Genomic DNA, 23416 nt, shown 5'->3' with positions numbered 1-23416 from the left:
TTTCCTCTTCTTGTGAGTGCTAAATTAATGCTAACTCTCTCAAGCCAGCCCTCTACGGTTTACCACAGTTAATGTCCTGCCTATTGCCACATTAATAATGGTGATCCCTGCGCAGCTTTCATCTCTTGGTAGCAGAACTGTCTCCCTCCACCAGCTAATGTATAGTGCCACACAATATGAAGGAAGCTGGAAGATGATAAATTAGGGGTGTCAAAGGGGCTTCACGTAATAAGGGAGGAGAACTTTGAAAACCATAATGCAGATGACCAATCAGAGAGAAGTGCGGATAACAAAATTGCACTTTTGCTCTATTCCCCAATTAAATACGAAATAGGACTATTAGTGTGTTGCACTGGTCAGAGGCGTGTTTTTCAATTCAGTTTTGAATAAGGGAGATAAAAATCAGTTGCAGTTGCAAAATGGTTTCTATGCTGAAATGTACAGTTATGTGAAAATGTGTGTATATATATATATATATATATATATATATATATATATATATATATATATATATATATATATACACATATACATACATACATACATACATACATACACACACACCTTAAAGTTGTTCAATGTTCATAAAGCGAAACCCCAAAACTCCAGTGTATTAACGGAGGGAAATGTTAAAATGGAAATGGAAGGAAAATTATGCATGTTTTTCTGCAAACAAAAATCTGAAAGGTGTGGCAGGCATTGATATTAAGCAACTATTGCTTAAAATCCTGTGAAACTGTCTGCCTTCAGAGGAGAACTAATAAGTAGCCGAATCTGTAACCATAACTGTGATTTGATTAATATAACTACAGCTTATTTTTGAAGCTGAGCTAACTTTTACTTTTACTGTAAAGTTTGCAGTATTAGCATAATTCACAACTTTACCTGATGACTCCCTTTACTTTGGTAATTCAGTTACATCATTAGCAGGATTATTATAAATCATTGTGAGAAAAGTTTAGAAGTTGTCAAGCAGTTTTTTTTTTTCATTTAACTTTTATTTATGCAGGTTATCTCATTTACAACAGATCTTTAAATTTATTGATTAAAAAAAATCACACAGGGGAAATGAGAACAGCATAAAATAGCTTTAAGTTTTACTTTCAATAAATATACCAGAAATGTTACTGATCTTTTGGACATTTTAATTGGTAGAAAATGCTCTTTCATACCAGAAAGACCTCTTTTTGTGTAATAAGCAGCTGTTTTGGGCTCACTTTTTATAGCAATAAATCAGATTTTGAATGCATCCATTTGCACTTTAAGTTGTATCTCACTATGGGGATATTTATATACAACTAAATGTTATTTCAGCATATGATGTCTTGCACTATTTTTAATTAATCTAATTTTTAAACTGTAGCTTTTGAACAAAATGAATAAAAGATAAATCTCTTAAATGACAAGAGCTTTGAATCAAACTCAACTAATTGTACACTGATTCAGACATTTGAGTTCATTAAAGTGAACCTTCTTATTTCTAAAGGCAGTTAAAAATAAAAAGCACTCATCTTACAGTCCAGCCTTTCACACAAGTCTTGATACTAATGATCTCACCTCGACAGCCTCCCATCCCCAGTCTCTGTATTTGGGGTCATGAGTCAGTCTCCACATGTACATGTAGCTCTCGATGACTTCTGGCCGCAGGATGTAATATCTGTCACTCAGTCTAGTAGCTGTGGCTTCAGCTCCGCTGTCGAATCTGAAGGCCTCAGGTCCCAGTCTAGTGGCTGAAAGAGATGGAAACAGAGTTCAAACTAAATATCTTGTTTGGTAAACAGTGAGAAAATATGTGGTGTGGATTGAAAGCTTTCTTTTTTTATTTCCTTATGGTCTTTGGGCTTTAGTAAAAAAAAAAAAATACTTATTCTGTCAAAATTTAAGATTACTTGGAAGACTATATCTGTTCAAGATGAATCACAAATAACTTATTTTATGATGACAGGAGTACCAGCATTTAAACATCTTGAATTTGAACGATTTCTGAGCCTGTTTAGTTTACAAAAATATATTTTTCCTTCTGCTTTTCAGTGATTTTAGACCACCATGGAGGGACTATTTGTTATTGCTGCTTTGTTTGGATAAGACAGATATGGAGTTCACTAAATCTCTGGAAATAGCTGCATCCTGGCTGACAAATTGTGAGACGCAAACAGTCAGAGGCACCGGTTTCTAGAGTGCAGGTAAGCATGCAAACACGAAAAGATACTTAAAGCGATTAATGGTTTAGTGCTCGTTCTTAAACCCTAAGGAACAGAAAATGAGGAAAAACAGACAGCGGGATGATGTGAAACACTAAAGCAGAAGTTTAAACCAATTTAAGAATATGCTCTAAAGAAAAAAGTTAATCACAAAAGACAACAATTTCATTTCATTTACAGCAACAAAGGAGTTGTATTTCATTTCAAGTTTTTGCATAGCAGAAAAAAAAGGGGTAAAAATATTTTTTTCTGACCCAGGACATCTCAGTTCTTTATTACTTGCTATATGTTATAAAAAAAGGAGTTTCAGTTATCCAGCTTGTAAAATGCTTTATTGATGCCGATTTCTCCTGTGTTATTGATTTTGATTTTAATTTGCTTACTCTGTACAGGTCTCAGATTCTTTGTCAGGTCTATTAATGATTCCCAAGACGATGCTTAAAGCTGGTAGAGCACAAGACTTTGCAAATCAGAATAGAACACAACTAGCCACAGGAGCCAGTTAGACTCTAAACATTGTTTAATTTCTTGAAGAAATTAATACTGCCGTATATTAACTGTTCAAGCCTAGCAAAGGCCTTCTCAGTTATCTGAGAGGACGGTCATCAGGAATACAGCCCCAATTTGAAAAACATCTTAAGGTTGACAGTACTGCCTACAAAACCTCACATTAACACAGATGTATGCAAATGGTTAAGTATGAATGTCCTCAATTAGCTTTGCTGCCTTAACTAAATCGAACTGAAGCGTATGTTTGAATACAGATCAATTTAAATCTCACAGCAGGAATTTTATTATTTGGATTTTAGCTACATGTTTACTCCAAGCTACGATGGTTTGTTTGTTCCTCCCAGACACTCCAGATTTGTTCCTCTTTCCTAAAAAAAACCTGTGTGAGCAACATTGTGATATTGGACAAGATATTAATTCATGTCTGCCTTTCTAGACAGACTTCTTGAAGGTGGCTGCCATCTGCTGCAGCCACCTTCCCATGCGGAAGAGTGGAAATTCTAATCCAAGGCATCCTGAGCTCCTTCACTTCAGCTCCTTAATTATAGATCCAGCCATATTTTCAGAAGCCGCTAATTGTGACTACTTTTATATTGGCTGTCAGTCTTTTCATGGCTTTTGACAATAGAAGAAGGTTGGGATGCAGATGAGCTGATAAACTGGCATGTCTGATTTCCTTCCCCACCATGAAAAACGTTGATGTAGACTGCCTCCTAAACTGTGGCTCAATTCCAACAACATTATTGCACCTCCACATTTTATTAAAACTTTCACAGTCGCTTTTAAAATATTCAATTCAATTTAATTTTCAATTCAATTTTATTTATATAGCGCCAATTCATGAAAAATGTCATCTCAAGGCACTTTACATAGTCAAATTCAATCATATTATACAGATTGGGTCAGATTACACAGATTGGTCAAATAATTCCTATATAAAGGGAAAATAAGCTTTTGTTCTATTTTTAAAAGGTTTCCTGTGGGACTAGTGGCTGTTATCTGACAGGTGTGCAAATAGTAATGGGAGCAGAGAGAAGAAAATAGCCCAGACTGGCTACATCAAGTGCTCTACTCTGTACATGGGATGTCTGCTCTACCCACTATTGTTGATACAGCAGCAAAAATGAATTTCATAATTTCCTCTTCATGCACAGCTACAATAAGTGATACATATTATATAGATTCATTATTGTTTATTTCTGAGGATTGTGGCTAACAGGTAATACTAAACACCCAAAACTTTGAACCAATAAAAATATATTTTAATATAAAAATGCATGTGCCTGTAATGCAGATTATATACACTGAATTCTTTTGGATGAATAAATGCTAAATGCAGTGCCGCATGGAGGCAATCTGCCAGTAGCTTTGCAGAGGTGTTGCTTTTTTTTTTAGCGCCTTCAGCACAGCTGCATTGTTGGGTCAGGTTTCTTTTATCTTTCTCTTGACAAGACCTCATATTGTCATGAGCCATAATCACCATCATCAAAACATTTTTTTAAATTAATGGGTAAAATGATTTAAAGATATATTCAAATATTTGAGATGGACATTTCTGACTCTTACCTTGAGTGATCATAAGAAAATATTCACTTTAAAGATGAAAATGTTTCTTTTACCAAAAGCCTCATTCTATTGTAACAGTGGCGCCGGAGTTGGGGAGTGCGTCCTGCAATTGACGGGTTGCTGGTTCGATCCCCCAGTCTGGCCGTCTCAGTTGGTCAAGACACCTGAATTGTCCACTGTCGGTGGTCAGAGGGTCCGGTGACACCTCTGTCAGTCTGCCCCAGGGCAGCTGTGGCTTCTAACATAGCTCACCACCGTCAGGCTGAATGCTTGATTGTAGCGTGAAGCCGCTACACAAGTACAAGCCATTTACCATTTTACCATTTAGGCTACATAAATATGTGCTTCTGAATTTAACTAACCCTGCCTGCAAGGATAGTATCACTTTCTCACAATTTGCATTACCCTTGCAGGCAACATTAATTTGGGCTGAAATATAATTATGTCATCAGCCTTAATTAATGCAATGTGATCTTGAATTTTTCTAAATATTATCAAAATGAAAGCTGTGTCTAAGAAACAAGCTAGCCAATTTGGATAACAGATCTTTGGAAACCCTCAAGACGACAGCTCAGCTGGCTGCAAGTTTAAAATGCAGATTTCTAAAAACGAGTTTGTTCTGGCTTAGCTAAATTGAGTGGTTGTGTTTGAGTCATTTACTCAATATTAACCACTACTTGACTTCAACATTTTCTCTGAAAAGGTTAAGACTGAACCAGTCAGTGTTATTTTGCTAAAAAAAAAAAACAAACAAAAAAAAAAAAAACACCTCTTGAATAAAAGTTATTTCCATTAAATAATGCAAAGTCTGTCTTATGTTTAGTCTCACTCTAGCTCTTCCCACCAGAGAACGCACTGTTTATTGAAACCATCTCTCTGAAACCGATAGCCTCTCTCTCTCTCTTTGTGGATTTTCGCCCATCAGTCACTAGATATGAAGCTGACAGAGATATAAAGCAGCAGCAGTAAGCCTTCATGGTATCAGAGTTTAAACACAGATACATGGGAGCCACTCTGCACACATTCAAATGTCTCTTCTCTCTTTGATGCCGTCTGCTAATCCAAAAGATGCTAAGCACCACCAGACTCTAGTAAGAAAACCTGGTGGATGATCATGAAGGAAAAAGATGGAAAAGCCTTTTGGGTCTGAACATCAAACATATCCAAAGCGTATCATAGAAACTGTTATATGATGAGTCAAATTAGCTCATTGCTGTGGCAAAAGCAGAAGATGAAACCATTAAAACTAACAGCAGGGACAAAAAAATGGTAAGACGGATGCCAGGGAAGAGATGAAACAATAGTAAAAAAAAAAAAAAAAAAAAAAAAAAAAAAAAAAAATATATATATATATATATATATATATATATATATATATATATATATATATATATATATATATATATATATATATATATATATATATATATATATATATATATATATCTATATCTATATATCACCTGTGGAGTCCCTGCATTTGGGGCCAGTAGTGGGGCCTGGCCCCACTAGATGTCACTGTGGAGCTCTACGTACACAATAATCAGTGGGACTTGATTGTTCTTTATAGAGTAATATTGTAAAAAAAGACAGATTCACTTACCAATAAAATTATGTTTTAAACATTTTTGTCTGTATATCTAAGTCTCCCAGAAAACTGACAAGCTCAGTAGGTTAAATGCTCTTGAGGCGCCTTGATATTGGGGCCGGCCCACCAACGTTTGTTTAAATAACGAACATCTGAAATCGCAGTGCTCATGCCCAACAAGCTCTCAGTAGACAGCCGTGGGGCACAAATCATCTGGCCCCAAGCTCGGATCGCCCAATCAAAATACTTGAATTGCACAGGTTTACGGACATTTTAGTACAAGGACAATGCAAAGTGCTGTATATGATTAAAACGTTGGAAAATAAAAACAGGATAAAAGCAAGGAAAAAAACAGAATGGAATAAAATTTAGGAAATTTTAACCAAAATAAAACATAGGAAAATGTGAACTAAAAGCAAATATCAATCTATTGTTGGTAGTGCTTGCATTGAAGGGTTGATGTGAATATTTTCTGTCCAATAAATGAAGAATATGGGTCTTTAGTATTTTATGTATAAAAATTAAATAACATTTGACTTAAATAAAACAGATTTTTTAGTGTGTTGGTTTATGCTATTTTTTGTGTTTCAAAGTCAGGTAGTATGCGTCACAAACAAAATATGTTGCTGCTAATAGGTGTTGAGTTTTTGTGCCCCACTTAACTTATCATGCCACTGACGCCACTATATATCACACACATCTTTAGGATCTAATTGGAGTCATCCGCAGCCAAATTTACAGTGTGGAGTCATGGCCAATGTAGCAGTGGAGGTTTTAGAACCAGGTTTACCGTCTGCCGCAATTGATTTCCTTTTCAAATATACAACAAACAGTTTTACTTAAATTCACAAAACACTAAGGCTCTACTTCTGTGGTGAGACATTAAACAGAAAGTAATTTGCTCCCTTTTAGACCTGTCCTTTTTTTCTATCTCTTGAGGTGCAGCCACCTGGAGTTTCTTCTTTTCATTCGGTATAAAATTAAAAAAGCCTAAAGCCTTTTAATATCCAGCATCACTTCTCTGGACTGGTCTCTTACCAACTTCCACATTAACCTCTCCTAACAAGACATATTTAATATAAAATGGATGTATTCATGAAATTTAGAGATTGTGTGTTCTAGCAAATTCAGTTTAATATATTGATATCAAAGGTCCGGGGGAGTTAGGTTGGACTGTTTTTCTTCACAATGTTCTATTCCATGCTGCAGTAATTGTCTGCACTATTGCACAACGTGTGTTTGCAGCATATACTTTTTATATTTCCCACAGGCAGACAAGATGTAACCAATTAGCTCGTTCGACATGGCGAGCTATTGTTAGAATAGAGCGTAATCCTGTAAACGGTAAGACTCGTTAAGATAAAGCTACTAAAATCAGATGATATTTTTAAATTTCATGTATGAGGTTTTTCATATTGTTTTTATGTATGTTTTTGTACTGGTGAGCTGCAGTGTCATACAGGTGCATTGGTATTGGTATATATGGACTTGGTATACACCTGAAAAGTGAACTAATTTCAGTAATTTGGTTGAGGGATAGATTATTTACACATATATTTCAAGCGGTACGCTTCAAAATACTCTTATGGTTGTGGTCATCCCTGTTGCTTGTGCTTTTAGTATTCTTGGTTTTCACATGCTGAACAACCACCTATTAGTATTGACCATCTGCTGGAGAACTTACAAGTCAGCAGTCTTTACTATTTAACTGCTGGCCAGAACATGACATTTAATGTAGCTATGTATTAAAAATACTTCAGATTTTGGGTTTTCATTTGATGTAAGCCATAATCATAAAAGGAACAGAAATAAAAAATTAAATACATCATACTCTGTTATAAATTTATACAAGTTTCAGTTTGTTGAAATGTACTTATTCCAATTTATTGAGATGCACCTGTATGTATCTCTTTTCAGTGTTTATTTAAAATTGTCTATTAGGCAGAGCACAGACAGAGCTGAAACTATTGCTGACACCCTACTTTGATCACCCTGACGTGTCCGCTTACTTGAGCGAGTGTAGCTCTCATGGCATGTGTGTGTGATCTCAGCTGCGAGGTCAAGGTAGTGCTGCCTCTTCTCTGGTTCTCCATCATCTGCCCCGATACCAATCATGCCCCCGGAGAAACAGGCCAGGTGACCCATCTTGTGGTCCAGGATGCCCCCCCTCCACTCAGCCATGTAGGTGAGGCCACCAGGGGACTTCTGAACCAGGTTAGCTTCAATCGCCTGCAGCAACAAACAAAATGGAAGAATATTTTGCTTACCAACAATGTTGGCTATGAAATCAGGAATTTTCTGGTCAAAGGCTAATTTCATACCTGCTTTTTATCTGACAATGGAAGGAAACTGATATTCGTCTAAACAAGTATTTCTGTCAATTATATGAATCTTTTAAAACTTAATGTTACTCTGTATGAACAAAACATAATCAATCCCACTGTATGTCATGAATGCATACTGACCTTTAATAGCAATCACCTATGTTAATAATTAGTAGGGTAATTGTCAAAAAGACCTCTGGAACTAGATAAAAATGCTGGTTTTACAGCTCTTTATTAGACAACCCTGAACAAACCTGATGTGCACTGATCAGGCTTTTACTGGGTAATGTAGATTGTGGTTTTGGCCAATTCTTCTTACGATTACAACACACAAACGTATTTGTTGAGCATTGACCATAAACAAACAAACATGCTGCAATTTAAAAATTTAAACATTTGTATATATATATATATATATATATATATATATATATATATATATATATATATATATATATATATATATATATACACACATTTGATGTTCAAATTCTGGAGAATGTGGAATTCTAAGATTAAACCCCCACTTATTCAACAATTCATATGTTCGCAACTTTCAGATTTTTACTAAAGACAAAACATTAAAATTGTTGTCTTGTGCATTTACAGTCCAAAAAAGTGGGCCTTTTTGGTGTTGCTGTATTCATAGAACAGGGGAAAACAAAGGATGATGGCGTCATCACTACTATTAGAACAACAAGAAGAAATACAATATTTCTAAAACATTTTGAACAAGCTGACTCTTTAAGCAATATATTTGCCCATGCTACTTAAACTAGATCATGAGACAGAAAACTACAGAATACAAGTTGTGGCATCCTCCATATAAGGGTTAAGGCCTGCAGGAACACAGCATAGTCCATGTAAAGCATCTACAGAAAATAAATGCAGGCTTTCTTTAAAACATTATGCTTGTCCCAAACTATTGCCTACTGAAAGGCAATAGTTTGGTATTAGTTGGTATTTTGCAAAACAGACTGTAAAACGATGCTTCACGAGATCACTGTTATGGAAGTCCTGTTCTTTATAACTCTGACTGACCAGTAGCACAGGTTGACTTTAAATACAGGTATGTGATATCAGGAAACAATGCAACAAGTTAAAGAAGGTCCTTAACAACCTGAGTTCATATATTTATTCCTTTAATTACTTTATTTTAATAAACCTGGAAATTAAAATATCTCGATATTTTGTCTCCAAGTAATTAATTGATATGAAGCCCAGTTTCATTACTGCAACACTACTGCATATTGTATATGCCTGATAAGAATGCTGTAACAAAGATGTAGTTCTGGAAATGTAAAACAATATATTAATATATTTAACAAAAACTACATATACCCTGTTCTAAGAAAGTATATTTTCCTTAGGGTTTAGACAGATAATTTCTACACTAATTAGCAGTTGTTAGTGCTAATCATTGCGGGGCTTAATTGGAAAATGTTTTCTCGTTCAACACTGTTTTAATTAGCAGTCCACTTTTATTTGAATGCCAAAGGTAATTAGCTGTGCTTTGCCCTCACCTTAGATTTCTGAATAAACATGCAGCTGATAATATTTAATACCACCACGGTCCTTGGCCAATAAATACCAAGTCACAATTAAGAAGGGGAATTCATAATTAGTGGTTCTGCCTTTGGCTTGACCCTCTGATGATAAACGAGGTAATCTTAATAGCAGCTTGAAGTTATCATATTGTGCATGCAAAGATCATATTTAGTAGTCCTTTTCTAAGAGGTTTTAAGATCCCTGACCCAAAACTCATTTAATGTCCTCTTGTTTGTCTATCTGTGCAACATATGGAGCACAAAGGTATAGTCTAATTGCTATAATTATTATTTCAGCCATTACGAGCCATGCACTTCCAGTAGGTCACTGTAATATGCTACTTCTAGTGGCACAACACAACAGTCATAATTTTCACTGCTCTACCAGTCATTTGTTTGGCTGTATAACAAGTGACTATCTTCTCAAAGGACTCCTGTTCCTGACCAGGACCCTTGTAATCCGTTACATCTATGGTTGCTAAACCCTGGCCACAAACTGGAGTTCATAATGGTTAAAAATACCTTGTTTTTACTTGGCTGCAAGATTTATCAAACAAAGCCTAAAGGTATTTAAATGCCTGGTTGGACTCAAATGCACAATGTTCAGGTAAATTCAAGCTTAGAAAAATCTAGTGGTGCTTCTGGTGGTGACACCCAAAGTTAAGGTCTTGTTTTCCTTGTTAGTGTTTTGTTTATAGATTAAAGGAGCAATAAGTAAGAAATTTACTGTAAAATTAACCAGAATAATCGTCATTTGTCACCCGGGATGGAAGTGACATTACCTATAAACAATTGTTTATATATATATATATATATATATATATATATATATATATATATATATATATATATATATATAGAGAGAGAGAGAGAGAGAGAGAGAGAGAGAGAGAGAGAGAGAGAGAGAGAGAGAGAGAGAGAGAGAGAGAGAGAGAGAGAGAGAGAGAGATAGATAGATAGATAGATAGATAGATAGATAGATAGATAGATAGATAGATAGATAGATAGATAGATACCAGATGCTAGCTAGCAGGCATCTGGCAAGGAAAGCCAGAAGTTGGTATCGGCCAGGAAAAGTCTGATAGGTGCACCTCTAGACAGACAGGTGGATGATTTCTATAAGGCATAATACATCTGAGTGAGCACATCTGTCTATTAAAATATAAAGATATCCATACATCCAGTGCACTGTAGTACATCTTCTTTGCTTCCTCATCTGTCTTGTCTGACATCAAGTAGGATTTTATTAGATACTCGTAGAAACTGTCTCCAAGGCCGCCGATGGAAACATGATCTAAAGAAGCAAATACAGGGAATGAAATTAGCAGGGTTACACACAAGTCGTATCAAAAATGTTCCAATCTGTAAAAAAAACCAAAACACCACTGTATTAAGATTTATCAACAAATGTGAAAAATTGTTATAATCTCATGGTAGACACCTTTAATACAAGGCCAATCACTGAACCAACAGCAAAGCACATTCAGGAAACTTGGTCCCTTGAATCCATTCCTTTAACGGTCTAATTTAACTACATTTAAGTGACTTATTCATAAAAGTATAAAATGATAGTTATCTTGATTCTGAGTAGTATTAAAGTTTAAAAGTAAAATTTAGCTTTCAGAGTTAATTCATAGTGTGCTACATGCCATACATTCCTCCCACACATGGTAGATATTAGTTTTCAATGCACCAATTTTCCAAAAGGAAACAGGAAAAGAAAACAAAATAAATCAGCTGTTCTTTTTCCTCTTACCGTTCTAAGTCGACATTCAATAAAACAGGGATGAATATGATTACACCGAGGGAACATGCACGAATCTTTATCTATGCTTTCATGGTCCAAACAAACACAAATGCCTCTGCGGACTCCTTTACAAGGTTATCGCTGTGCTGTTGCATTTGTCCTTGACACAGACAAACGAGGAGAGCCGGAGCTTATTTTTCTTTCTGCTGAAATTTATGTACTGTTCAGCTTCCCTGCATGCTCCTCCACAACAATTAGCTGCTTTAATCATACAGATTAGCACCATTTCCCTCGCAGCATCATCTTATCACCCTGATCCTCCCCACCTCCACTCAGGTAAATTGCAAAGATCTATTTTTACAAAATAATTGAATTTATTATTATTCTAATAACCCAGAGCGACGGTAGTCTCGTCGGGAGTGCTCCTGTATGAGAGCGATATTTAAAATGAATGGAGGCAGACAGGCGGGTGAATGACAGACGAGCACTGAAAAGCGCTTTTGACGCATCAGGCGACTTACTCTGTTAGACGTGTGAAATTCAGAGAAAGGAGTGAAAAAAGTAAAAAGTGTGTTCAAGGAAATCACTTTCTTGTAATCCTGACCAACACTATGAATCACATAATAACAAAACCTCGAGAAGGCCGTGCCATAAAATCTCCGATACTGGTTTGCCTTTAAGATTCATTGCCATTTTCTCTGAATAACAAAGGAGGTAATTAACCTAAAAAGAAGAAACGGTGTTATAGAAATGACAGAAGGACATTAACCATCTCGTATACATTAGCGACAATACTTACGCTGGACCCAGTTGCCGCTGACTGGACTAAGGAAGTTCGGATACAGGCCATGAGGTTTCTCGATCTTGTTCAGGAGCTTCCTGATGCTCATCACCTGCAATAATAAGTCCTCTGACTTAGTGTTGCAGTTTTGGAAAGCAAAAATTTACCACATTGTCAGGTTAAGGCTAAAAAGCTTTTTTTTGCAGATAAGCAGAGAGATACAAAGAGCTGCATTTCAATAACATTCAATATCGTTGAAACGTTATGTCATTTCAGTTATTCAATTCAAAAGGTGGAAGTAATTTTAAACATATAGTGTTATTTTCGCAGTGTTTATTTCTGTTACCTCTACGATTATGGCTCAAAGCTAAAGGCTAAAATTCTGCCTCTCCAAAGATAATTACCACCGAAAGCCACAAAAGGCCATTGCTAAAGAAGCTTGCTGTTTCAGAGTTCTGTCTCCAAGTATTCAAAGGGCTGTGATGCAAAGCCCAAGAACTTGAAAGAGAATCACAAGACATGGACTGCATCAGGAGTCAGAGCTTCAAGAGCCAACAAGTACATCGGTACTCGTTGGCTCTTTAGTTTTTTTTGATTAGATCCAGGATCTGGGCTACAATTGTTGAATTTCTTGTGTTGAGACACTCCTAAACCAGACGCCATGTTAAAAGCATGTTACCTGGGCCTAGAAGACCTCTTTTCAAATAATTTATCTTTTATTTTTATCATCATCATCATCATCATCATCATCATCATCATTATTATTATTATTATTATTATTATTATTATTATTTTATATGGTAATCAAGGTCCCACAAGCTGCATGAAGGAGTTGCATTAGCTGTAAGCAATAATCTTCCAAATCAAACTTGAAATAAATAGTTCTGTATGTATAATATTCTGCTTCATATGAGTTGCACTTTTTTGAGATTCACTTGTAAATTAAACGCAACAAATACAAATGCTCGGATCAGAAAAGGTCGGTAAAGTTGTATTAGTGCACCATCCAAATGCAGTTAAGCAAATAAGCTTAAACTAAATAACATGTATGGTATATTATGTCATACGTACCTTCTCTTTGTAGATAGGGTTGTTAGACAGCTCTGTCAGATGCACAAATTCCAGGTGAAGAGTCCCAAACTCGGCCAAGATGCTGCTGCCAGCTGAAGCCCAGCCCCAGCTCCAACTGGTGCCACTGCAACGGAGAGATAACTCAGACAAGTTGATTCTAAAGTTTCAGATTCTAAAGATTCAGGTACAACATCAAGATCAACAAACCTGACATATCTTTCTGCACCAGTTGGGTTTGAGATATTTTCTCAAACTGTACATTTTGTTAAAGTCTGTACGATATGCAACCCTGTTAGTTATTGGGTGTGTACACAATGTCTGCTGAAAGAAGAGAAACTGAGCAGCTGCCAGAAGTTTAAGTTATTGCAAATAAAAAGTATTTTTACATGCATGTTTTGGGAACAAGACCAATTAAAATCCCACCCAGTAAGTAGACATATTCCAATTTATTTTAAATGTTGATCAAATCTTCATAATTTGTTATTACATATGTTTTCTCTGCATACAATAAAACTGTGTAAGATTCTGTTTAAAGAATCACCTTGCTCAACGTGAGTTAAGAGATCAATTAGTGCATAAATACAGCACTATCTTCAGCTGAATAGATTCTGATTTGTTTCCTTTTCAGATTTGAAATACTAAACATGATAGTTCCACTCTTAGTTTTAAGAAATTTTTTAAACAATGCCGTCGTGGAATTGGTTTTCATGGATGAACGGCATCATCCAAGCCGTACACCAAGTGCAATACAAAGTGTTGGATGCAGTGGCATAAAGCCACCAATGGACTCTAGAGAGATGGAGGCGTCTTCTCTGAAGGGATGAATTGCGCTTTTCCATCTGGCGATCTGATCGATGAGTCTGGGTTTTATGGGTGCCAAGAGAGCAGTACTTGTCTCACTGTATTGTTTAAAGTTGAGATGGAACGTACTGGTGTGGGGATGTTTTCCAGGTGCTGGGCTTGGCCCATTAGTTCCAGTGAAAGGAACTCTGAATGCTTCAGCAGACCATGGGATCTTGGGCAACTTCATGCTAGCAACTTTGTGAGAACAATTTGGAGATGGCCCCTTCTTTCAACATGACGGTGGCTCCATCTGAAAACTTCTACTTATAGCTCGTAGCTACTGTTACTTGACCTTTCATGGGGTCAAAGGTAAGAATGGACTTTTGTGCCAATTTTGGACAGCCTTTAAGTCATACATCATTATGCGAGTCAAATTCAGGCACACAGGCTGAAAAAGAACTACAAAGTGCAGGCTCTCTTCTCTCTTGACATTTTGGTTAATTTCCGTGAGGTGGGCTGTGCTTATACGTCATGTCATGCAAAGGATTGTGGGATTCCTTATGACTTCTTAGCACCAGTAAGGGACATTGCAAAGTTCCTACGCTAAAAGAGCGATGAGACTAAGTATACATGATCATTTTCCTACCTCCTTTCTTACTGACTGCATTATTCAAACGGCACTTATCATGGCGACCGCTGATGCACTTCCACTTCGGCTAAAGAGTCCTTACCCAAAAAGACGTTTTCGAATGCAGCCTGTGCAACAGTACACAAATCAAGGTTCATATAAATGTGGATGACCTTGGTTGGGCTGCACAGAGTCCTGAGCTCAGCCCAAAAGAACACCTTTGGGATAATTTGGAGTGGAAACTGAGAGCCAATATCAGTGTATGGCCTCACAAATGTGGTTTCTGGATCAATGGTCAAAACTTCCCATAAACACACTCCAACACCTTATGGACAGCCTTCCCAGAAGATCTGAAGCAGTTAGAGCAGCAAATGGTTTGGACTATGTCATATTGAACCCTATGGATTCAAAATGGAATGTCACTTAAGATCATATGCGAGTCAAGGAAAGTGAACCAATACATTCGGCAATACAGTGTACATTTCTGGAGAGCATTTATTTGTCTTGTAAAGTGCACTGAGATTAGGTTTGTTGTAAATTGGGGCTATATAAATAAAACAAATTGAAATTAAAAAAAAGTCATGCAGAACACATGGTGGTTCAGTGGAATTAAGGACCCTGGGTGGTTTGTGACTAAATTCAGTAAAAGGAACTAATTATTATAAAGGCCAAGCACCGACAGTTTCATATTACTCAGTAAAATGCCATGAGGCAGTACAGACGAACTGGAACTTGGCAGCAGCACACCAGACAGTAAATGTTTGATATTTTCTGACGGTTAAAATTAATTTTACACCAGAAATGTTTTGTTAGACATGTAAGGCAAGCTGAATTAATCTCTGCTAAAAAAATAAACAAATTATAAATCTCAACACAAACTTCAGCATGTGTAGTTCTTGACTGCCAGTTGAGATCAATGTAAAAATTATAGAAGTGAATGTAAAACTCGTCGCTGAAAAAAATTAATAAATAAATAAAAAATGACCAGGAAATGATGAAAAGAAATGCATTATTAGAGGATGAAATTTATCACCATCATCACTTTGAAAATCTAAATTTATGTAAATGATTCAGTCAGACATGATTAGTGAAGGCAGAATGGGCTGCAGGAACATCTTGTTGAAGGATATCTGATAACGGATAATGAAATGAGCTGGACTGTGAGGAGGAGGGAGGATATATGGTGAGAAAAAAAAAACAGGGTGAAGGCAGGCCTGTGATCCTGTGCTTTGATGAATGTACCCATTAAAGCTTTGTGTGCTGTATCATTAGTCGCGCTGGCTCAAGTCATATGTGATTCCTTGTTTATGAGGAATCAATCAGAGAATCTACACAGAGGTACAGAACAGCAGGTGGTGCGTTCGGAGACAGACGTGCTATCACGGGCACAAATCCATTAATCTTTTGTACCCTCTTCAGGAATGCAAGCCGTTTTAACAGCTATGTGGAATGAAATCTGGGGTTTAATGGAGAGAAGATCAATATAAGGTCCTGCATAATGAGCTGAGGAAACCATTTTACTATTTTTAACTTACCAGCTAATGGATTCATTTTGAAGATATAATTAAAACATTGTTTCTTTAGTTATGGGATGTATAGAACGGTAAATCTTCTGAAGAAGTAAAATATTTCCGGGAATGTACCTGAGATGTACAAGTAATCCTTTTCCTGGCTGAAACTGATTTCCAGTTTTCTCTGGGGACTAATCTGCCAATTATAATTTTGACAGATTTTTTTTTTTTCAGCACTATAACACATAAAACAGAAAAACATGTCAGGGAACTGTGATAGAAAATGTTTTGTATTCAAAAGAAAATAATGGAATTACAAGATTATCCCCATTTATGCATCAAAGCATATGTTCCTAACTTTTATATAAAAAAAAAGTGCCTGCTGTTGGTTGATACGTTAATACATAGAAAACAACAGGGGTTTCAGCTTTAAAGCCTTTGAGGAGTTTTTGGAAAGAAAACAAAGTTGCACTTGGTGATGTATGGCTTCAATGCTGCTGCTCAGCCATGGAAACCCATTCCATGAAGCTCTCCAGGCATTATTGTTGAGCCAATAAGGCCATATGACGTTTCTAGGTCTGTAGCTATTAAGTATGCAGAAAGTTGGTGACCTCTGCACACTTTGCACCTCAGCATCTGCTGCCCCCACTCTGTCAATTTACATGGCCTACCACTTTGTCTCGAATTTGCTATCATTCCTACTCCCAATTGTGGAAATCTGCAAAACGCTGATCACCAGTTGTAACAATAGTTTGATTAATGTAATGCAAATTAGGTTGTTTTTTTCATTGCTTACTGAAAAGGGTTAAATAATTTTAATTCCATGCCAATTTTTCTCAAAATAAAGAACTGGAGATTTTTACTTCTTTTACATTGTTGTATTGCCTTCTAAGAGATCTCCTTAATACTATCAGAAACAAACTTCTTGGTTGAATCAAAATAAAACTGAATCTAAATCTGCCAGAGGTATGAACAATGTTGGGCTTAAATGTGACGAAACCTTTTTTAATGTTACAGTAAATATCGGTATAGTTATGTAAGGCCGACAGTAAATAAGGCACTGAAGCTGCCACCTGATTTGGTAGCTACATTATTGTGTGAACAAGTCTGGACCACTGAAGAACTAAAATGGCCGCCTTTGTTTTGTTTATTTAATTGTTTTTTTTCACAAACTGAATAGAGATTGCGTTTAAATCACAAACCTTATTTTAAAATATATGTAATCACTGTTTAAAGCAGCATGTGTAACCTTAGCACTAGGGTGCTAGACTGGTAATTTCTAGGTTTAGCCCCCCCGATGGCCACCTGACATGCCGGCTTGTGAATAATATTTAATTGTATTTTGTAATGATAACCATGGCCATGACAAACTTTGACCCGAGAATGAGAAACGTAGAAGCAAATAAGGTTTGTGTTTTTGGGAAGCTCAGACTGCCATAAAGCACCGCTCTAGGTCACGTGTCCCATTCAGAGCTGGACTGCACCTTTCAAGTTACATAGGCCAATTTTTGAGAAGGGCAGCCTGCACTGAGCATCCATATGCGTCAAGTACTGTATATTGACCTGAAAAATCCCTTAATATATCTCAAATTAGGCTATTAGTTAGGTCAAAACTTACACTGTGCTTCTTTAATATTCTAGCTTATGTTTAACTGGTTTAGAGCTGATGAAACAAGAAAAGGTATTTTAAAATTCCTATCTCACGAGTTATTTTAATCCATTGTGAGATTTGTATAATAACATTGAGACCCGCAGACATGTGCAGACTTGAAAAGAGGAGCTAAAACAAGGACCAGTAATAACAAAACAAGTTGTACCCACAGAGAGCAGTGACTGATTGACATAATCATTGACTAATCTGAAATAATGTTGATAGATTAGTTGACTCCCAAAATAATTTAGATTAGACTAAATTAGTCCTAAAATAATTAAACGGAATATTGCGCAATAATGGTTTAAAATGCACAGCGTGTTCCGACCCAGTGGGTATATGCAAGTCTTTATTCCTCAGTATTTGTTATATTCCATTTTAGTCAGTCAGTGGGCAAATATTTATGTCTATTTATTTATGTGTGTAATCAGAGTCCCTATTTCCGTAATTGTTCCATAGCTCTCTTTTTTCCAATGCGCTTATTTTCTGTGTGCCCGTATTCCTTCCTCTGAACTTTTTTATTCTTGTTGATTTCATCTCTTTGCTGCAGCAGTAAAGTGAATCTCCTAGCTGAGGGACAAAACAGGCTTATTTTATTCCATTTCAAAATAGATAAGAAAAAACTCCCTGCTCTACTGAAGTCTTCTTTAGATACGGTTCTCCAACACATTCCGGATGCATCTATCTAAACTTATTTTATATGTCTGTGCTCACATTAATTTGTTTTTGTGTGAATAACCAGCATGGTTCTCCCCGTCCATCTGCGCCATGGGCACATGGTGATGTCTCAGAAATTAACTGGAGAATAAGGTAATTAAATCTGCCAGCAGCTGCCCAGTTTGGCTGCTAGTGTAATTGGTAGCAGGTGGATGACAGAGGTGCCAGGAAGTGTCTTATAAGAAGATAAGATTAGGAGAAGAGAGAAGAAGGAATAACAACTGTGGGATTTACAAAGGAGTCAAAAAGAGATAATTTAATCAAGCATTATAGGATATTTTAGATGATATCTCAAAGGGAACGTATGACGTGGCGTTTTTTGGCTTTCTGCTCAGGCATGTTAAAACAACAGAAGAATAATCACGCTGCAGGAGTACAAACTCACAATGATAATTTGATTTCACAGCCAAAAACAGTATCATTATAAGCACTTATCGCTTTATCACATTTGCGACTTATAAGCTCTTTAGATAAGATTTCAGTTTCACTGTGAAAATGGCAACATCTTCTCTGCAGCAAAAAAAAAAAAAAAAAATCTGAAACTCAGACATAAACATGGCGAATTGAAGATCAGATGGTAAAATATGCTAAAATAAAAGCAGCTTGGAGTAGTGCTGCGTGACTGTGGCATTAATAAAAATGTGTCAATAAAGATTTAGATTAGAAATGCAATGACTTGGAACAGATTAAAAATCCACAGCAGCCCTAAAGACATGCAAATATTATTCAAACAATCAAGCTAAGAACATATAAACACAATAATTGTCAACCCACTGTCATCTGTTATAAAACTGTCTGTACTGAAGCCTTTTTTTTAATTGATGTGAATATGAAATAGTGTCACTATGACGCAGATAAGGAATGATATGCTTTTCTTTATGGCCTTTCTGACACTTTATAAGCCAACCATCTTCAAGTGCATCTCAAAGAAAAAGAAATAAAGAGTAATAATGACATTGTGATATATTACATGTGTTTATTTCTGTTAATCTTGAGGATTATGGCCTACATCTGAAGAAAACTCAAAATTAAGTTTCTCAGAAAGGAAAACTTTTACCCAAGACCAACAGACATGATTTTTATTATATAAATGTTTGCTTTAGACAGCTTTCCAGCAGACAGTCACAAAAGGTCATTCTCAGATGAATTATCTGTGCTGTTTCAAAGCATTTTAATGGAAAATAAAGTGGAAGTAGAAATTGTGGTAAAAAAAATCTTCCTATTCAAGAGATTGGTTTATTTTCCTGAGGCAGCTGGAGTCAATGCTTCAAGAGCCACCACACATGTATAGGACATGGACTATGGCTTTTGCCTTCCTTTAGGTTAAACCCCTCGTAAACCAGAGATAATGTCCAGAGCAACTTACTTCTATGTAATGCTCTTTTTTATCATTAGCTGTAAGCAGAGGTGGTAAAACACTACATTTACTTGAGAAGCTTTCTGAAAACGATTGTTCTCAGAGTAGTTTTACTGCATTCTACCATTTACTTCTGTTTGAGTAACATTACTCTTGCCTGAGTACAATTTTTTAGCCCCTTGTTAAACCGAGCCGAGCCGAGACCAGTCTGAGCTTGGATCAGTTAACCAAGCCAAGACGACCGTTTACACACCACGCTATCCCGGTACCTTGGTTGCTCCTCGCCTCCTAGTGACGATCTGCGGTACTGCTGCTCTCTGGGATTGAAGGCGGGACCGAGCAAATCAAAATGGCGGCGCCAGTAACATTCAGGATGTTATGGTTGGACAGAGTCCGCTTTTGGGACGTGGATAAGACAAACAAACGTCTAATAAGGATTTACAGACGCAGGAAACAATGACAGACGCTGAGGTTCATCACACTGCTAAGCAGAATCATCTCTGGAAATCGTGTGGCATGGTAAGGAAGCTAGTATTATTATGAATGTCTGAAATTCGTCTGAATGGAGTGCGAATCGGGACGTGCAGCCAGACACGCCGGAAAAAACGCGGACAGTCAGACTGTAAGGGGATGACACAATCTGCTCATGCGCTCTTCGTTATCAGATAACTGGGATAAAAAAAAAATTGTCCGAGACCTGCTCAGGAACTGGTCTGCAGTTAGCGCGGTCCGGTTATGTCTAGCGCGGTCCAGTTCAGTCTGCTGACTATTTACACACGAGAGTTATCTCGGTTACCGAGCTCGGACTGGTCTCGACTCGGTTAAAAAAGTGTAGTGTAAACGGGCCTTTTATGGCTCCTCTATCCACCTTAAGTTACTTCACTGAATGAGGAACAAACATGTTGTAATGAGCCTCAGCAGGTGGAGACATGCTGGTTCTGATGTAACTTTCTATCTGTTGAGCCTGTTGTGCCATTTGGAGGTCAAGTGAACATACAGTCACTGGAAGTACTTTGCACCATTCCAATGTTTATACATTATCTTCTGTAAGTATTTGATTTTAAAGGTTTTAAGTTGTTTACAAAGGAGATTTAGAGATGTATTTTTCCTTTGCCTAAATTTGTTATTTTGTAATGATTAGATGTAATTTTGTTTTACTAATTTTGATTGTATTAGATAAAATGTCAGAACCTGCTCATAATTTTACTATTCGTTTGTAGTATTACATCATTTTTTCAAAGTAAATATGATTAAATAGTACCACTCAACTACTTAAATAGTCTTTTCACACTTCTTATACCGTGTGAGTAATTTTTTGAATGACAAATGTTTCTGCTTCTGTAAAAATGTTTTTACAGGTATAGCTACAATTACTCGAGTACAGTCTTTGACTACTCTACCCACCCATGGCAGTAAGACAATCATCAAAATCCACAGAAATAAACACTTGGATGTTCTCACTCTGTGTGCAACGGATATGTAGAATATGTGCTTCACTTTCTGAATACATTTACTGTCATGAATAGGCTGTTTAATATTATCATACTTTGAAAGTCACCTATAGAACTTAAAATATGGTGATATATCTAATAATAGAATCGGTCTTTGTTAACTCTACATTTTGGTGGAATGTAAATAGTTGGGGACTGACTTAAGCCAGTTTTCCTGGTAGTTTGTTATGGGTGGAGGATGGATGGAGGTGAAGACTGGGGCTGAGACTCACCTCCCAAGGTTGATGACTCCTCTGGGGATCCCTGTTGGCGTATTAAAAGCAGGTAGTAGCTTTTCTCCGAGCTCCAATGCTTTACTTCTGAAAAGCTGAAATGAAAACACAGAGGGAAGCATCTTGGTGAGCTGATCATACAATTAAAGCATTCTACTGGGTGTTGTATCTTCACATGAATAATTACAAATGTATTTCTCATCTCTTCTCAGCTTGAAGAAATCACGGTGACAGATTGAGAATCAAAAGCCTTGACGACTTCTCCCTCAAGTTTTACCTATGAAGCTAATTATTTAAAGCTTGGAGCCTGATGCAACAGAACGCAGTCAAGAGTAATCTAATGGACGTCATCCGTAGCAGTCCACTTAAAACTGCTCCTCTCCCTAATCTATACCGATTCTGAGGCCAAGGTTGGAGCAACGTTTGTCAGATCATTTACAAGGTATCAGTCACAAAATCTCATTTCACTAGTGCGAACGATGAGTCAGAAGTGCAACACGCTGAAATCCTGACAAAGAACGAGACATTTGAGGTGCTTCGAAGACAGCTGAGGTGAAAAGAAAAGAGGAAAATTCATGTAGGAGACAGACACCCCCCAAGAGACAAAGAGGAAGCGAGTGAGGAGAGACATGTATGGCGTATGCAAGGAAAAACGGGGGCTAGTCAAAAGGTAAAAAAAAAAAAAAAACAGAAGGAGACAGCGAGAGTGCAAGAAAAGTGTCAAGCTGTGACTCAGCAGAAAACCTGAGGAAGGGGAGGAAAATTGAAAAAAATAAATTGCAGCCAGATGGGAAGAAACCACTGACCTTCAGTATGATGATTGTTATTATGGTACAAGTAGTCTTTGCTGTGCGTTGTTTGTACTCTGCAGTGGTTTTGATGGGACTGTGTGAGCTTGACTGAATGTCTAATACTGCAACACTATAGGAGCTAATGGATTCTGCTGTAATATTCTTTGCAGCAGAAGGGTTCAAGGAGAGCATATAATGCTACATTGGAGTCAGTAAATGAGTCTGTGTGCTAACATTTAGACCCCATTTGGTTATATTTTTTTGTGTTATTTCAAAATAAATTTAACTGGGCCAATCAAATTATGGTGATTCAGTTTGGACTCATGGTTCTGCAGATAGCTGTTAATGGATTGCAGTGCTGGGTCGTCTGGGTCTTCAGAGTATTCAGAAAAGGCTGTAGGTAGGCCCACTTATGATTAATATCAAAATTATTTTATATCAATTTGTTTAAATATATAAATAACACTCAGACACAGCTCTGGTATATAACAGTGTAAATGGAGCAGGATTCTGATATTTATGTCGGACCGCCGTGTGATCGTGAATATTCCTATTTTTTCTTAACTTAAAATTACACAGTAGGAGTAATAGAGATTTTTGTTTTGCAAACATTATAATCCAGTTGCTTATTAATTACGGCATTGCGTAATTTGAATTTAAAAACAGTAAAATCAGATCGGAATGTTAAACTTACTGAATAAATAAAGTACAAATTTTAAAAACAGACAATGCTTTCAGAGTCTCAGCCAGGAGTTATGCTCAATTTACGTCACAATGAAATGATCATACATTTCAACTTTAAAACTACTGTTTTTAATGCAGACCCAAGTTTGCTGCTTTCTTTTCACTTAAAAAATTAGTGACCTGCATCTATAAAAATTCTTTCAAACTTTGTTACAGTTACACCTCTCCATAAGGTT

General features: G+C 36.6%; 1 protein-coding gene across 2 annotated transcripts in view; it reads right to left on the bottom strand.

The window, feature by feature from the left end:
- LOC105934861 (mannosyl-oligosaccharide 1,2-alpha-mannosidase IA) overlaps positions 1-23416 on the bottom strand; it is a 261311-nt gene that overhangs the window by 4340 nt on the left and 233555 nt on the right. Inside the window, exons 5-10 of one of the 2 annotated variants that reach the window (XM_036135247.1) lie at positions 21706-21800; positions 13336-13462; positions 12283-12376; positions 10915-11030; positions 7875-8094; positions 1558-1730 (exon numbers count right to left, since the gene is read on the bottom strand). In XM_036135247.1, coding sequence (XP_035991140.1) covers positions 1558-1730; positions 7875-8094; positions 10915-11030; positions 12283-12376; positions 13336-13462; positions 21706-21800 — 825 coding nt within the window. The remainder of the gene's footprint in view (positions 1-1557; positions 1731-7874; positions 8095-10914; positions 11031-12282; positions 12377-13335; positions 13463-21705; positions 21801-23416) is intronic. The other variant, XM_036135248.1, reaches the window with a different exon arrangement.

This window comes from Fundulus heteroclitus, chromosome 3 (genome assembly GCF_011125445.2).
Source record: "Fundulus heteroclitus isolate FHET01 chromosome 3, MU-UCD_Fhet_4.1, whole genome shotgun sequence".
Taxonomy (NCBI): Eukaryota; Metazoa; Chordata; class Actinopteri; order Cyprinodontiformes; family Fundulidae; genus Fundulus; species Fundulus heteroclitus.
Note: the sequence above shows the minus strand (reverse complement) of the source record. Positions and strands in the feature narration are given on the sequence as shown.